Source organism: Tyto alba, unplaced genomic scaffold (genome assembly GCF_018691265.1).
Source record: "Tyto alba isolate M040663 unplaced genomic scaffold, T.alba_DEE_v4.0 Super-Scaffold_2, whole genome shotgun sequence".
NCBI classification, from domain to species: domain Eukaryota; kingdom Metazoa; phylum Chordata; class Aves; order Strigiformes; family Tytonidae; genus Tyto; species Tyto alba.
Genome location: NW_024881282.1, coordinates 74,936,299 through 74,955,253, shown reverse-complemented (window position 1 = coordinate 74,955,253; position 18,955 = coordinate 74,936,299). Strand labels below are relative to the sequence as shown.

The 18,955-nt window shown below is 36.3% G+C and overlaps 1 protein-coding gene across 1 annotated transcript in view; it reads right to left on the bottom strand.

Annotated features, from left to right (window-relative positions):
* The window catches only part of COG5 (component of oligomeric golgi complex 5), a 188,705-nt gene that overhangs the window by 96,775 nt on the left and 72,975 nt on the right, over window positions 1–18,955 (bottom strand). Inside the window, exon 7 of the mRNA XM_032996224.2 lies at window positions 11,967–12,097. Within this exon, the coding sequence (XP_032852115.2) occupies window positions 11,967–12,097 (131 nt within the window). The remainder of the gene's footprint in view (window positions 1–11,966; window positions 12,098–18,955) is intronic.

Below are 18,955 nucleotides of genomic sequence, written 5' to 3'. Positions count from 1 at the left end.
AAGAACAAGGTGACTTAGGCTTTCCTCGAATAAATTGGTGCTTACATCCCAATAACTGCAAGGATAGCAACACTAAGCAGTAATAGCCAAACCTTCTACAATACTGACGAAGTACTGCAAGACAACTGAATTTTTGGACAAGAAATCAATAGGATTTCAGAACAAGCCTCCAGGGAAGAGCAGAACCTGCAGTGCAGGAGAACATATGGCACCCTCCCATCCTCCTTGCTGGTAACTCCCACTCCAGCACACATTCCTCCCCAGATGCATATACATCATAGCTATGCTCACATACAGTGCTGGAGGAGGGAGAGGGAAAGATTGAGTGCAGTTCATTTTACAGCTTCCCTTCTTCCTCGCTCCTGGAAGGAAAGAGTTGCACAAAAATCAGTACCATCTGAGCTCCAGAGAGGCAAGACATATCAGCACCCAATAACCATTGTTACATGTATGCTTTACAATCAAAGAAAGCAGAACAAAAATATCAATACACTGCCCATCTAGCTTGTGGCGTGGGCACACGCTTCCTTGCTTACGTTCCTTAAGACTAACAGAGGCAGTGACAGTAATACATGCTTCAGCATGGTTCAGCAACCTGAGTACAAGGGATATATTTTGGCAGGAACTAATTCTAACTAGATGACATAAAACACTACCATGGCCATCTTTGCTACTATGCTATCTCTATTACACTGTAGAGATGCTCCCTAAATTGTGGGCTTCTAAAATGTACGCTCAGGTACCTCCCGAGTAGTCCTGTTTCCTCAACAGTATTCACCAAGGAATTCACTGCTCCCTGCTGAGTTATAAAACCTTTCACTCTGAAAAGTACACCATATATGGGGAAAAACTACATCTCTGAAAATGAGTCAGGTGGACCTGCAAAAATCTGCACATTTGGATCTCTGGCATGGGATGTCTTCAAAAATTACTATGCTCTCCTTTCTTCTGCAGTCCAACATGTTTACCCATCAGAAATGCTGGACCTGCATCAGGATTTAAGTCACTAATTATTCAAGTAATTGCTCAAACAGTCTTCACCTTATTGTACATAAAGAAATAGCACACTTTGTTAAAGAGCTTGTAAAAAGAGTTGCCACCAAAATTCCTCAAAGTCCATTTAATGAAAACTTTACAATTTTTATCATATTCTAAAACTGGGTTGTTAGAAAGGTAAGAAACAGATTTAACTTCATCAGTTTATTAAGATATCACAAACATATAAACTGTTATGAAACTTAGAAAATTAAGCAGCAAAACCAATGTCTCCCTTTTTTTGTTGTCTTTATAACATAAGGCTGCATTTTATGCTATTTGTTGCAGCTTTCTATCTGTTGCAGATTAGTTTTTTTTTTTTTAATTCAGACTAGCAAACATAAAGCAGTACCTTGTCAGAAGAAAAACAGTAAAGGAAAGAAGGACAGTTTAGATAGCAATGGATTCTCTAGGAAAGGCACTGAAAGAGGTCATGGCACAAATGCATTTGTGGAAAATCAGACACAGTTTTCAGTTAATAAAAGCTTAATGACTTTAAAGACTAAACTATTTTAACTTAAATACATATAGCAGACATAGCTGCAGTAATATTACTGCTTACTTAAGTTAATTATATCTCTTCCCAAAGAAATTTAAGATATAAAAAAAAAAAGCAACAATTCCCAATTAGGTATTAGAATTTCAGCCAAAACCATTACTAAACACTTGTATTACCGTATGCATCACATTAATATTACATGAATTATTGAAGACTGATTAAATATGCATGTGTCTATCCAAGCAAGTTTTTCCTCAAATGCAGTTTCCTGCTTTCTGCTATTTTCAGTATTTGCTTAAAGTTGACGCTTTTTAGCCTATGCCTCATATCAATTAATTATGAATTCCTTACACCACACCATACTACCTGCCACAAAAGGAAGGCAAAAGGGAAGACTGTTTCATGCTTAATTTGCTACTGACATCTCACTGGGGCTGTCTACTTTGTAGTCTGACAAAAACTACTGTGTGGAACACGCGTCCAGCAGACATACAATCAATAGCCAAGAGCATTAACAGATCATCAACAAGAAACATCACTCTCTTGGCCAAGCCACCCAAACCCTGTGCCAGCACCTCCTCCAGGTGGGTGCAGGGGACACTAACAGCAAAGGAGGCAGCAGTTCCCAGTTCTGCTGTGCTCATCTGAGCCATGGATGGGGTAATCTGCGTGAGCATTTCAGGCACAAATACAGGGCTCTGAGATGGCTGGTGGTGGGCTCAGCGGGGGTCACAGTTTGGAAATCAATAGAGGTATGACAGCAAGATGGCCAATGTGAGGGAATTTCTTAATTTGGATGATGTTGAAGCCATTCTGAGGCCTAGGAAAATGGAAGTATAATGGTATCCAGCTGAAGGATGGAGGAAGATAGGATGGCAGTATGCTCTAATCCTGAACACATACATACCTAGGTACTGCAATAAAAGCTGCTGTCATTGCCATCACCTCAGTGTAAGTAGTCAGGCAATCCAAATCTGGGAAACAATGATAGTTTCATTTCTCAGTTCTCTGCTTTAATATGATTTGAAGAAAAAAATATTAATCCAAAGGACAGGAACAAAAAATGTTCTCTAACCTGGGCCTAATTAAATGTGAAGGTTTTGTGAAACCGTAACATGAACCAGTGCCCCTAATATATTGTGACAAAGTATCTCCCAGTAATATCTCCTCACAGAAAGGAAAAAGTGTGCATTTTGTTTGTTTTACTAATAAACACTTCATAACTTCAGTATCTGGTGCATAATAATTTTTTCAACTTTATAAGGACCAAACCTGACCCTGAATATCACAGAAGTTTATCAGAAGCAGATGTGGAGTCAAATGCAGGTGAGGGCACTGCATAGCTGCATGGCCACGTACCCATACCAGAGCTGGGAAGGTAAACACCCAGCAAGAGTTACTAATTGGGAAAGGCAGCTGACAGAAGGCAAGGGGCCCTTCGATGCCTAACTAGCCAGTCCGTTGTCCTCACTCCCACACCAGGAAACTTTCTGCTGGACATAAATTAAAGAACTAAAATTTACATTCATTTTACAATGCTTGTTCTACTTTAACTGCAATATATTTCAAAAGATAAACAATTACAGTTGCAGATATTACTGGGTGAGAAAATATAAGGTTCCAGGACCTACTGAAGAAGAAAATGTTATTTTCATAAGGGGGAAAATAAAAGCATTTTCATGAAACAAGGGACCACTATTGCCTAATTGTTAAAGCATAGAAACTTGCAAACTCAAATACTTTGTTAAGAACCTTCCTGCTTACTTCTTGTCATTTAGAATTTCTCTGCATTTGCTCACCTGTGGCATGAGGTTTGATAATACCTGCCTAAACCACCTACTACAAAGTTTGTGAGGAATTTTCTAAAAGATGCTGCAGAAGTGCAGATCAGAACCATTAATAAAAGACGATCAATATTCAGACAGTAACATGTGACGCAGGGTCCTCTGCACATCTGCAACACTAAATTATATTCTAATACTGAGCAGGAAAGCCCTAGATATTACTTTTATTTTAAAATCCTTCTATTTTCAAAATGTTGCTATTAAACTTGCCCATATGTTCCAGTAACTACAGGTCTCATGAGTCTTCTATATTAATGGTAGCTGAAAATAATCTTGGAATACAGATATTTGAAAAAGTCACTATTTGAACTACATTAGCACAGTGTAGCTCCATTCACAGACCAAAAACCTATTGCACTGAAAAGAGAAACTATCACAAGTTAACTTGCTACTTCTTCCTCACTTTGACTCTTTTTCTTTTTTTCTTTTTTGTTTTCAGTACCATCCTAACTTCCACATACAAAATGTTTTAAAGAACAAGTGTCTTAAATGCTGGAGTTATAACAAATGAAAAGAGCTCAAGTACTTAATAGTCACATACTATCATTTCTACCTGCATTCACAATGTCTCAGGTTACGGGTACTTAGATTCCTAATGTTTTGTTAACAAGGCCTCCATATTTTCCCTCTACATCAATACTGGAGTTACATATCCATTCATCTCAAACAAAGAGGTATGTTTAAATCTTGTTAATGTTTTTGCACTCAAAGCATATCTTTTCCAATTTAGCAACATGACCTGTTAAGGAAGATGCCAAACATCTAATAAAACAAATACTACTACAGCTAGCAAGTTTCTTTGACTGTTCTTGGATTACCATCTTTTGCCATGGTCACATATATAACACACTATATAGCCCACTAAAATTTTGCGGGTCTTTTCTTTCTGGCTACATGAAGTCTTCTTGTATAGTACAAATGGTTCCAATGAGAAAATATACCTATATAGTGTGACACAGTGAGATGAAGTAACGGCTGGAGATGAAATCTAGAGATGACCAATGAGACAGATTTTTTTTTTTTGCTGTTGTAAAACATTTAAAGAGACATCAGCACACAGCAATAATTAATGGTTTCTCTCTTCCTATGCATTCAGAAATACTTTTTGCACCTGTACAACAAAACATAAAGCTAACACCTGAAGAATTATGCACAGAAACACCTTAAAGTATTTTTATTATTATTATTGCTGGTTTTGTTGTTACCACTGTTACCGAAAACATTTCAATATGTATTATGCCAATATTCCACCTTTCTTTTTTTATGCACATTTTTAGCCCCTACATGCAGAGGTTGCAAGCTGCAAAATAAAAGAGAACTATATTGAAGCCAGACATTCATTTTAGCTATTCCAAGATTCAAAACATTCTATCATCTGTTCCTATGGAAACTGAAAGGATATTCTAGGTTATAACAGTATCAACCGATTATGTTGCAGAGAAATCTGTGGTTTATTTTAATCCATAGTTCAGAGGTATAAATTCATGCTTAGTGTTTAGCTTGGTGATTTCAAATTACTGAAGCATGGTTAACACTTTAGTTCCATTAGATCATACTTTAAGATAAAATGAATTATTTTTAGACCAGAACAGTAAAGGGAAAATTCCATAAGTTTTGGTTGATCCCCATGAAGTTTACCATTCACATGTAGAATATAACTAACACATACTTGAAAGATATTTTTTGGTTGTTACATGACCCATACATTGCTATATCACATCTTAACAGAACTGTTCAAGGAAGAAATAATTTAGATTTATTGAAAACTCCTTCAGTAGTGCCATGCACCAGATGGCCAGATGAAAGAATCTGATTTAGCAAGTTAACAAGATCACAAAAACCACAACCGTAATATTGAAGATTAAAAATAAAATTGAACAATGCAACATGAGTACGTTTCTATGACAAAGAAACTTAATGGTTAGGATAGAGTAAAACATATATAAACATATAAAGTGTAAATTCTCTATATACATACAGAACTATTGTAAAAGAAAAAAGCAGAAACCATATAAGCTAGTAGGATTTTAATTAAACAGACTCAAATGCCATTGTGATCTTTTACAACAAAAGCCAATATGACAGCTATAACATGTTGAAGTAAGTGTTCTCTGTCTACATTAGAATTACAGAAGGCAATAAAATGGGTGGCTAATGTGATTTTAAATAAAAAGATTTGGATCTCATCCTCTGTCTTCACTAAGCAAAACTAGATGATTTAAAGTTAACTATAGCTACCACCCTCACCCTACGCCAAAAGTAGCAAGTAGGTTCAAATTTTCCTTTTTAGAGATAATACTTCAGTCTTCTTACTCCAGATTCAAGTAATTGACTTCAAACTGAATAATCAAAAATGCCTTCCATTTCTATATCATATTGTAGTCAATCACTTTATTATGAAATAGCTGTCTCAGTCTAGTTTCCATCAGGATCTCCTCCAGGGAATCAAGATTGTGGAATAATAAGGAAACATAACATCTACTGCCTGAAGTGTACTATATTGGTTAAATTTTTGACAGTGATGAGGTTAAATTCCAACTTCTAGATTTCAAAGTAGAAATAAATGTCAAGGGGGAAGAAAGGAAAAAAAAAAAAAAAAAAAAGAAAGAAAGAAAAAAGCAATGACTACTCTTTGACTTAAAAAAAAAAGGTATACTCTGGGTAGCATTTCAACTCTAGCTCTTCCAGACTTTTTATGAGGGTAACCAATGGATAAAAAGATGACTAGTTGTGTGTCAAATTGGAGGGGTTTTTTTCTCATATATTTCTACTTTATTTGCTATTATAAAGATCATTTTGTAATCATGCATACATATGCAGTTGTGCACATCTACAGAATGGCTATCAATTCCATTGACATTCTGAAGTACATAAGGGCTTATATTATTTAAAAAGGGACAAAATATGATAGCTAATATGTAAAAGCAGCAAAGGGCAGGCAAAAATACCTCTGGCAGTTAGAATTTTTCCTTTGACTAGTGCAATACATCAGTGTGGACAACATAACACATCCTAAGCTAAATGAACTAAAGAAAAACATTGAGGCCCACTACACAACTGTGGGGCACATGAAGTGACATTCTCCTATGATATTAGATTTTGTTCTACAGTCAAGCACTTCTCCACAGAGCTGACAACTTCAGACAGCTTATTCATACACTTGCACAGCCCATTTTACTATAAAGCATTAAAATCTGAAGATGACACTAAACGATCAAAAACTAGCATGCATACTTTGATTTAAATCGAAGTGTTAAAATATCATAAACTAATCTAGAAAAAAAGGATGTTTCGGTGAAACATATATTCTTGCTAAAGTATTCAAGATTGAAAATGAGAAACTTAGTATCACAGGACCTTACCCAGAGGGTAGTGCTGCAAGAGCCATACACAGAAGTAACTCAAGACTGCAACATTATCGTGTATTTGCAAGTTTCACCAAAAAAGTGAAAAACAAAGCCCAACGCCAGCCCTTCTTATTATCTGAGTATCTCAAACACCTCCAAGTGCATTTGCACAACTGGAAAATGCTGCCACAGGATAATAAATAGAATGTATCATTTAAGATCCTTGACATTAAACACTTCCCTATGAAGAATTTAAAATTAATTTCACCAATCTCATCATAAAACTGAAAGTTGTACTACATAACTACTCAGCTCAGAGGACCCTGCAGTTCGATAAATTATGCAACTTCTTGATGATCATGTCCAGAAAAATGGTCAATTATGTGCATGCTTTCCCCTCCAATCCCTTGGCGATAACAAAGAAGACCTACTGTTAGCGATACTTGACACAAGATTAAATGCTGATCTATGAAAGGTTTCAGATTAATTTCACCAATTTGCCATAACACTGCAAGATGTACTACATAAGCACCTAGTTTAGAGAACCCTGAACTGAGATAAATTGAAAAACTTCTGGATAATCACCTCCAGACAACTGGTTAATTATGCAGATACTTCATCCTCCCATCACTTTTCTCAGGTGCTAAATAGCATTAGTCAAGAACAATTATGCATTTACATCTGGTTAATAATTTTTTATGTGGACAAAAAAAATACTGTACTTGTTCCAGAGACAATAACTTAGAGGAAAGTTTCAGTTTGAAAAAGAATGCAAAACAGAATAATTCACAAAACAAATTCTACTCAGTGAGTTACAACATGAAAACCCAAAATGCCCCCAAATACGGTTAAAGTGACAACAGTATAAAGATGTTACACTAAAATTAATTGAGACATTTTTGTTCAGATAGTATTGCTTACATATTTATCCTGTGTATATAAACCCAGCACTTGAACATCTTGCAGAAGTAGAGCTTAGGGTTTATTTCTGCTGGGTGTTTTTTCCCCTCTTCCTTATTTTGTGAGGTCATAATTAGTAAAGCTCTTAATTTGTAAAAAAAAACAAACAATCAAACAAACAAACTTCAGAGACAATTTAACATTCGTTTGGACAAGGGATAGTTATTAAGCTTACACTTATTTCTTGCTTTCTCTAACACAAACAGGAAACTTCACTATATGATCCCCAGAACAATTTCAGTGAATTATCAGTGAATTTAACTGTCTCAAGATTCATGCTAGTCAGGAAAATAAATTTGCTCACATCTTAAATAAGGGAAACTGGGCAACAAACATCACATAATTTACCCAAACACTTCCTTTAAAAAAATCAGTCAGACATCTATAGATCACTCCAGGAGACAAAGAAGGAAAATTTTTATACTGTAGTCAAAGATAATGTTTCTTTAACACACAGAAGGACAAACTGTGTTTAAGGTGCAAAACCAAGGAAATCCGAGTTCTACTCTCATCTCCACACCATGTCTTGTTTGACCTAAATGAACATTTTATATTTTAATCAATCTTTAATGTTAGCATACTCCTCATCATCTGTATCTTAACTAATTACTAACGTTTGTATCAGTGAAGTCAAAAGCAAGACCATAGGTTCCTAAACCATTTTACACAGGTGAGTAAATACATGCAAAACCCCATCCTTCTTACACAGAGGAGCCTCATAACTGTTGTTAAAGCAGTGAACCTAGGTCAGAACTAGGGCTACCTCTTCGGAGGAGTAAAGATGGAGGAGCTGGAAATGCACCTCTTTTCTGCACACACATGACCTGGCTCCTAATGCTATCAACCTTATCATTACCTGATGGAACTAAGTTTGGGCATCCCTGGCTGTAAGAAGAAAGTCCCACACTAAGCATGACAATATATAGCAGAAAGGATCTGAAGCATGAGCTAACTGGCAGAGAAAGTTTTCGTATTTATAAGTATAGCAGTCACAACATTGGGCCTCACAAAACTGTTCTACCTGGAATTGAGCTATGATAATCTTAACAAATTTCTTTTGCTCCAAGTAATTTCTTATTATTCAGATCTGCTTTAAATAATATACTGCTGTTGAATAAAGAGCCGAAGTGGTATCAAAAGCAAATCTAGATTCTTCTAATTAGGGTTCATCCTGTGAGAAAAAGAAATGCTGGGGATGCTTCAGGCAGTTGCAAGATGGATATATACCTACTTTTTCCTTTTTAAAGCAGAAAACATTGCTGTCTCTCCTCTTAGAATGGTGACTTTATTAAAGCTCTTGATGTATCTCTGTTAAAGCAGCCTCCCCTGCTTTCTATACTATCTGCCATTAACCTGCTTACAGTGTGAAGGAAAGCTAGCGAGGAGTTTAGTACTAAACAGTAAGGAAAGGGTTTGAATCCATTTTTTGATACTGTTCTGTGGGTCATGAAAGAGCATCAATCTGTGCTATGTACACTAGGACCGCATAACTAGGCATACACAACAATAAAAAACCTGCTCGTAGCCACTGGTACCCCTGGTTGATCGGGTTTGCTATTATTTGTATTACTTTTGTCAATAAGAGCAAAGAGGTCTTACCCTTTCTAAAATGATTAGGAAGACAAGCATGGTTGGCAGCTCTGTGAAAGTCAGTTAAGTCTAGACACGCTGACAGTCACTTCTAGTTTATACCGAGATGGCAGCTTTACAGATATGACCATGAACATGAGTGGAAGCCTTCACTTCTGAAGCAGTCAATGGCAAATGCCACACTTCCAAAGGAAGAGGGAAAGAGATTTAATTTATTCTCAGAAATACACAAATGCTACAGTGATAGATATGCAATAAAAACATGAATTACAATGCAGAGAAGGAGACAATGTATCACTTAGAGGCAAGTACCTGTTTTCATGTGCTACTGGCAATTATTTAGGGAAATCTGGGCACAGCTCATTAGCATGTGATGTATACATCATTAAATAAACAATCAAAATAACATAAATAGTTTCTTACCCAAACAAAGGAGATATATTAAAATGTTGGCAGGGACATTTTAAACTTTTTAGCTCTGTTCTTTTTGTCACAGTAACTTCCAGCAATATCTCTGAAAAAGAAGCTGAATTCTAGAGAAGACATTCACCAAATTCTAATGACTTCTGCTCAGAAGGAGATACTTATAGTTTTACTTTTTTATATATTTCCACTTCCTACTTCACTTCCAGGTGGACACCGAAATACTCCAAAATGGACCAGTAAGACTAACTTTCTTCTTAAGGCATTGCTAAGAAGTGCTAAATGAAATATAGAAATACAGCTCACTATCACGTAGGCAACACATCTCATGTATTATTTACACAGCAGATCAAAACAAAGGTGAAAACTATAACTGCAATAGCAAATATGAACATCAAATAACAGAACCACCACTTGGACAAATACAGATACACTATTCTCAAAGGTACAGACTTGGCTACCAGAATAATTACTAGCAGGAAGACAGCTCATCTGGAGAATTCTGTGATACAAAACACAGAAGGAAAGATGAAGATTCCATGTCCTCTTATGGAAGGTACTTGTTTATTGTTGTCAATAAAACACACAGCTAAAATAATAAGAATCAAAGGCATACTATCTGCTAGTCATATTTCAAATTCTAAATTTTTTGGGCAATGCCTGCATGTGTATTTTCTAAAGCACACTATTTTTCCAACACTGAATCCACAAATCATAACCAACAACAAAGCTGTGAAGCGTACCCCAACACCTCTTCATGAAAACATCCCCACTTTTGATGTGACTAAGCACTAATAATGTTCTTCCAAACAATCTTCCATTTGGTGGAAGCAGGCCCCTGGCTAAAGCACAACAGGCATATACTTTAATAATCTCTTGATTACCTGGATACAGCCTGAAACACCTAATAAATCTGTCTATTTTTCAAGTGGAGTGGGATTGATTTCCCCAGGGTTTCTTTGTCAGTTCTGTTTTAGTACTTAATATGAAGAGAAAATTATCAGAGAAGGTCAGATCTGACATGAAAAACTACAAGGAGTAGACACTGATGAAGACTTTTGCTACATTTGAAATAAATGTCCATTTTCTTTTTCTTAGGCCCTATCTTCATTCAGTCTTTATTTAACTTCACATATGCCTCATAGCTTGTAACAAGACCAATCACAGTTTGGCAACATGCTCAAACAGCCAGGAGTTTCAATATTTGAGTAGTAATTAAGTAAAAAATGAGGAGTTTTTTCCTACCATTTTGCTATCAGTACATAGCCAAAGGTATTTACCACAAACATGACTTCTTACTGCAGAAAATTACTTGAAATGAAAGGCCTAAGTAAAAGTTTGAGACATACTGATAATTTTAATCCTGTATTACCTAAACAAGCCAATTTAATTAAGAGATTTTCCATTCTGTTTACAATTTATTTTCATGTCAAACTTCAACAGTATAAACAAATGCTATATTGACTTAAAGGTAAGTTTAACCATTGTTCACAATCAGTATAAAAATGTCTTGTTCTAATCCTCTTTGTTCTCTAATTTAAAATCCAAATTTGATAGGAACTTGTACTAGATTTTTCCTCTTACTGTAGTAATGGAGATTTAAAATACTTCTTTCTTTAAGAATACTAAAAAGTATAGACAAAAGAACATGAACTTTTAAAAAGGCAGTAAGACAGCACTAATGATACTACAAATAGTTAAATAATAGACATAGCCAGGTTATTAAAAATATAGATAATTACATTTAGTATGGATGAATGTAATTATGCATATTAATTTTCATATTCCCCACAGTGAATATTTACCTCAAAGTTTAAAATGCCCTTTAAAGTTTTAATGGGAAATCTTTCAAATCATTTCAATATATTACTGCACAGCTAAAATGTAGAAATCTTCTTACAGCTTACGTTTAAGAAACTGAATTTTTCAGATTTATCTATAAAGTGTGGCAATATTGGCAGTGTATTATGCTGTGCTTAATGCGAAGTCCTATCAAGTATCAAGCTTTTATCACAGTGCTTGGAGTTAAACTCTTCGTATCAGCACCTACTTTCTTCTAAATTTCAGGGTCAGATCCTGCAAAATTCTTTTCTTGCAAATATTGCACAAGGCCAGTTTTGTCAATTTCTTTGGATATATCTCATGTTTGAGAATATCTCACATAAGACTTTTTTCATGTTTAATCGCCATTAGACATAGCCACACAAAACAAAGGAAATCAAGCTCAGAGTAGCTTTGAAAGTAAGTAAAGAAGAAAGTGTATTTTACCTGAGTTTCCACACCTTGCTCAAGCAACCTTTTAGCCTGATTTTCCACCTCAAGTCGAGCTCTTGCAATAAAAAGAAGATCATTTTCAATTACTTCTATTCCAGAGAGATCTATCCCTTGAGAAAGGTAATCTATAAAAGCAACAAAACATTGATTAGCATGACATAGGATAATGGACCATTTTAAGCATGCTCTAACATTTAGAAGTTACAGTTAGTTCCAAGAGACATTTTTGCATACAACACTTGACAATAGAGTATGTCAAAGTGATACATTATACCAGAAAAACTGAAAATCAAAAGATTATTACTCAAGAAAACTTGGATATTTAATACACTGAATTTACCTCACACCACTTCTCTAGACCCAGACATTGACAAAGAGGTGCACAGCATGAGTTCTAGGAATTCCAGAATCTCAGTCACAGGGCAGGAAGGGGCAAGAAGATACCTCCTTGTCCCAAGGGATTAACCATATAATTAAACTTCTCTAACCAGATGTTTCAATAAGCATAATTTGCTTTAAGATCTGAAATACCAGATGTATTATAGATGAATAGATTTAAATTATACTTCTTATATTTAAATTGTACTTCTAAACAATTGGGATCAAATACAGGAGAATGGCAAGAAAATAAAACTTTTTTTTTTTTTTTTTAATCATGGAAACACGACAAAATTTGTTAGCATCACAGAAACCACCATCAGTAGGACATCTGTAGATTACTAGACTAGACTGGTGACTGCAGCAAGAAAATCTACTCAAACTCAACTTTTGTCACTGGTTATGTAGATTTGGCCAAATCATTTAATCTTTCAGCAATAGCAACTTAGTAATGAGAGCACTCCAGCAAGTAGAAAGCCCAACACTTCACCTCCCTTTATCAAAGGAGGTTTGAATCTGTGACATCCTTTCTCCCAGACACATTCATTTTCTTTTAAAGGGGTGACATTGTAATGCTTGCTCTTTGGACTATTTAGGCTTTTCACATAGAACAATTTTAGATATAAAACACAACCCAGGGCATAAAAATGAGGTTTTCACACCCTCTGAGGTCCCTGACCTCTACATTCCCTCCTGTCGGCTCTTTGACTGATCTTGCACTCCGAATCTAACCTAACTAGTGACCTGTCTTTGGAAAAAAGGCTTGAGGATGCCTCTTCCCAGATGTCTTGGATTTCTTAGTGACACTCACTTGAGATTTAGAAACTGAAGATGATTCAGATTCTTTCAGGCTAATGAAGCCCTACAACTTAGATTGGGCTAGAACTCAAATCTTTCAAATATTATGCAATTACACCCGTAACTATTGCACATTTTTGAAAATCAAAACAACTATGGCCACTGCTCTGAAATCCATGTTTCTGGAATTCAGAAAGCACAACCTGAGAACACCTACTGCTTTAGGCTCCTCCAAGAACAGACACACCTCTCCACTTAAAACTCTGAATTACAACATAAATTAGGTGGGAAATGGATGATTAGATTTACAAAACGAACAATTCTGAACGTTGTTGGGTGCTTTAGATTAGACCCACAGAGCCACATAAAAGCAGACTAGGAAGGTACTCAACGAACCTGAGGAACTGTCAAAGTTAAACATTGCTGCTTTTTTTTTTTTATTTCTTACTTTTTCATCTTTCTAGATTTAAATCATCCCAGTTCCCCAGGTCAAGGTACCTTAGTCCTTTACACTACTGCTTATCTCCAAAATAACACAGGACTACTCTCATTTACACATTTTTCAGCATTTTGCTCAGTCAAGCAGGTTGTCCACAGCTTCTTTTGAAATAAGCTGTAAAATTAACAAAATAATAGCCAAAGCATTTCAACCTGTGTCAGACACTTCCTTCATAAGACCATGTTCCACTATTTCCATTTATAACCAGCCCACTATGACTTCCTATCAAAGTTATATTCCTTTTATGTCCTCCCAGTAAATTTATTAAGGCACAGACTCAAATCCCGACTAACCTAACTAAACTTTTAAATCTTTGCCAAATAACCTTTCACTTTAGTAGCGAATTATTTTTGTTTATTCACAATAAACTAATCTACACCTCAGATTAATTTTAGCAACCACATGTTCACAACTGAACACAAAATTCCACGTGAGTCACTTCACAGCTATGCAGCCCCATACCTGCATATGAAAAACATCGCATACAAAAAAAATTGTTTAGAGAAATACTGCATAAAGTAAAGCATAAAGGAAATCAACACTTTTAACAGTATGGTATGTCAAATATGTTTTAGTCTACTAAGTATATGCCTGCAAACGCTTTTCTCTGTATACATTTATTTTAATATGGATCAGAGAAGTCAAAGGACAGCCGAGCAGCAGGACTGCACACCTCATGCTGCACAGGCTATTAATGAAGTCCTATAAGCAGACATGCTTACAAAGCTGCTTTTGCTAGGGGTTACAGCAGCCACACTTACCCATTACTTCCCTGCAACTTTTTGCTGTCACTAAACTGCATATCTACAGGTGGCCTTGCATATGAACCTATTAAAACTAATACTGAAGTCCCACTAACTTCAGTTATGAACTTGAATGAACATGCGTCTTGAATATGAAGACTAATTTTCTGACCCCTTCCTCTCAGCTGCACAGAAACAAAAAAAAAAAGTGCAAAGAACTACCCACATATTAAATGTATTGCTATAGTAAACTCTGAAGTAGTTTCTTGGCATCAAGAGATTACAAATGGTGCAAATATCACCAAAGACTTATATAGCCCACAAATACAAGAACTGCTGTGGAGTTCACTTATGTCATAAAATCATATTCTGTAATGCCAGGCTGCTTAAACAAAATAAAATTAAAACATAGTTCTGATCTCCTAAATCCACAGAAAAAAAAATCTGTGAAAGAGAACTAAAAAAAGAGACTTTCTCCCTGCGGTATTTTATCTCAAAATTTAAATTAAGCCACTTCAAGTGCTGAAAATCTAATCCTTCTGATGGTTTTAGGAAAGGAACAGAAAGACCATGCTGCTTTGGCTTCTCCAAATATCTCCATCTGTGCCTCAGACTGGCAGCCACCTCCTGCTAAACTGCCAAAATCTGCATCCTTTTCCAAATTTCCTGCAATCCCAGCAAAATGCTTTGGAACAATGCATTTCATCAGGACTTCAAAACAGAGGGCCTTTCTGTGGGTTCAGTGGCTAGACAGTCTGCTATAGATGCTCTTAGTTGCTGTTCTTACCAGTAGGGAAGCCCTAGCAATCATATTATACTGTTTTCAACATAAAAGCAGTTGTCATAAGGACAGCATGTCTATGGCAGAAACACCTGCAAATGCTTTTCTGCCATTCCTGTGTGACAGAAGAAGCTGCCTGCTTTTATCACCTAAGCAGACAACATAATATTAGAAATCTCTACACTTGTGTATTCTTAAGAGTGATGCTGCCATCACAGACAGCACAATGAAACTGAGCAGAAAAGCAGTTGACACAGGGGTGGCCAGAACCACGGTGCATTTAGGATCCAATTTATTTAAAATATTGCAGAGGAACTCACACGTTCCAAACAGTTAGTTTTAGTTAGTAAAGAAACCACGGCACGTGAAATACAACAAAGATCCTACCAGTTATTAACCCAGGGACCAGCAAATGTAGGATTTTGCTTCAGGCACTTGTGCAATCATTATTCTATTTCTTGCCATGTACAGTCAGTCGATAACACTATGGTCATGATCAGAGGTGAGGGTGACATGGGCCGTAAGGTACCAGTGTCGTCTTCTCAGGAATTAAGCAGACACAGTGGCTCATCTCCCAGTTAGCACAGACTCTGGGGACAGGGGCCCGGTTTAAAACTTGACAGCTTTCCTTTCTGCTTTAACCTTAAAACACCAGAGTAAAACTAATACTTTATTAACCATAACAGATTTAGTGAGTATAGTATTTATATCTGCTGTCTCTACCATAACAGATTTTAAAAGCACGTATGTGGCATTTTGTTAACTTTGAGAAGACTTGTGTTTAAAATACCTTGTACCACCACATGCCAGGGCTGGATGCAGCCATGACAGGCATTGCCCTCCCACCGGCGCGGCACGCAGCCCACTTCTCCAGTCACTTCTGCTCAGTGGAGCCAGGGAGGAAATTAGAGGAGGGAGCTATAGTCCTATAGCCATTCCTCTACCTCTCATCCCTCTGATAGCTCTACCTCTCTATAAAAGTTCATAAAAATAAAGGCAAATCTTTAACTTTCCCATAGGGTGTTGGTACTGCTTCCCTTCTAACTATCACATCCTATTAAGCTTGGAAGGCACAGCTGGAAACAACTTTTTAAGGACTTAAAATACAGACTGCCTGCTGAATTCTCTTCTTGAATAAAAATATTGTATGTCAAGGCAGAATACACTGAGCCCTAGGAATCAGTGACATTTATAATCTACCTCAGCCTAACAAAGGGTTAGAACTTTGTATTTCTTAAAGAAAAAATATTTTTGTCATTACAATTCCAAATTTTCTTGATTCACTAAATATGAACAGCTTTTCTAATTGAGTAGCTGCGATGCTGCTTAAAAATGCATTTTTTAAAACAACATTTCCCAGATAGTTATGTAAGAGGACTTTAATAGACAGAGATAAATCCGATACGCACATAGTACATTAGGTTGAAAAACAATACTTCGAGTAACACAGCTAGCTTTTCTTAATTTAAGTGACTCAACAATGTAGAATCTTTCTATTAAGTGATTTCATTTTTTGACCTCAAACATTGCTCTTGTGAAAATATATAATGAAGACAGGAAAAATATCTGAATTAAAATTTTCTGTAAGTGTTAAAATGTATTTTGGAAAAAAGATAACTATGAAGCTAACATCCCTATGAGCTCCACAAAAAACTGTATTAGACTGAGTTGATTTTGAGCTTTTGCTAGAAACTAGAGAATCAACAGAAATCTACTGAGGACAATCAGGTGCATCAACAAAGAGGAAACCAGGGCAGCCAGTAATAAACCAATGTTATTACACCGTGTCACTCAAGAGGCTGCTTGAGCCATAAGAGAAATCCTTCTGTGCTCTAGAAGTAACCTCAGTGACTGAATAAAGAGGCGGAAAGAAGGAAATTAGAAGAACTAAAGTGGATTCTCTAAAAGCAAACACCTACGATCAGAGGCACCACCCTCAATGCATAAATAACAAGAGTCCAATGATAAGAGGTGTTTCATGGGAGATAGCGGGAGGGGGGAAATCACACGAAATTAAGCCATTCCTGAAATTCTAAATAAAATAATAGATTTTTGTTTTCCTGTTTGAGGCAGGTTTGGGGCTAATTTCTTTTGCATGGGTCATTTGCTTTATTTTGCTTCTGCAGTCTTAGTTGCAGAAAATGTTGGTAATATCGGTGTCCTAAGGCTGTTCTTTTTCCATAATGAAGAAAAATTACAATTTTGGAAGAAACTACTGATTTAAATTCCAAAAAGTCACCAGGTCCAAATGATATCCAAGAGTTCTGCTGGGATTAAAGTATGAAGAAGATGAAAGGCTACCAAAACATGCTTATTAAGAAATACTGTAGAAGACTGCTAAAGAGCAAACGTTACAGTGCTTACAGCACAGCATTCATACTGAAAATTTCTCTAGTGGTAACAACAGAACAAATTAGTTGAAATTGTCCATTAGAAATAGCATATTAAAAATAAAGAATGTTAAGGTGGAGTAAAACTGCAACGTTATTATTACTTCAAGCTGATCTGAGTGCAGGCTGCCCTGAACAGAACACTGTCTATTTTCCACCTCCGTGCCCTGAACCCGCTTCCCTAGTCTTTCACTCCAGTCCATCCTCCAAGTTTTAGCACTCATGAGAGTTTTTGCTGTTGAGTTAGTTTCCATCTAAAGGCATTTTCTCATCTGACTCATGATGCAGACACACAGGAGCCCATGGGAGAGCGTAGGGAACCCACAGGCAGGATAAAAGTTCCTCCCTTGGTAGAAGCTCACGTGTGCATTGGTAGAAGATGTTCGTGAAACTGAATCTAAACCGCTATTTGCAATATTTATTTCCATTACACAAAATTAGAAGGGACTGGACAGATACTGTAAAAACACATAAAATCTTTCCTATGAGAGAGAAGTATTCAGTAATGACAATCAATTTCAGTTTTGAAAGGGGTTATTAAACCTTCAGTCTTTAGTCCTACAGCAGCGCCTAGATACAAGAACAAAACAAACAAACAGAGTGGATTGATTTGTCAGAACTGCTGAGGACCCATTTGAATGTTTTTTTCCATCTGCTTCTAAAGTACCTCAAAGTAATTTACTAATTCAAATGGGTCACAAATCTAATCCAACATGGAAACTTCCATGGTCCTAATGGAAATGTTAACTTCCATGTTCCTAAAGGAAGGACAAGATCCTCTTTGCCTCACTTGTATCCGAACCAACAACATAGGATGTTTGCTGGGCCTAAATATGGCTATTTGTTTTTATCAGTGCAGGTAGTACAAAACTAAAACCAGTCTAAGAACAGAGACTGAGATCCCAATACCTCAGCAGAAACCCAATGCTTATCTTTTGGTGAAAGCAACCTGACATTTTATATTACATCTTCATTCTCTAAGTAGAATAGGCAAACACCCTAACTTACACAACAGTAGTCGGCTTCTTTGAGGCACTTAAATTTTCCATACAATCGATGCACAGAGAAGGTGGGGAATGGGAAGAGCAGGAACGTTTTTAGGTTTTCAAAACAGAAGCTGGTGCCTTCAAAAAGAACCTTTCCCTGTGTTCTGCTTTAATCAGGCTAATCTGCATAGGCTGAAATGATTGCCCCACACTCTGCATCAGGGACCAAAGTACTTGCTGAAGCAAGGCTTATATTAAGCCTTTAAATCAAGTGAAAGGGATTCCACTACAGTTACTATGAAACAATATCTTATGGCCATCTTACACAACATGAGCTCTTCAGAAAAAGATGTTTATTCCTATAAAATACTCTACAGAGTATGGTGCCTTGTAAAGTGTTCAAAATAT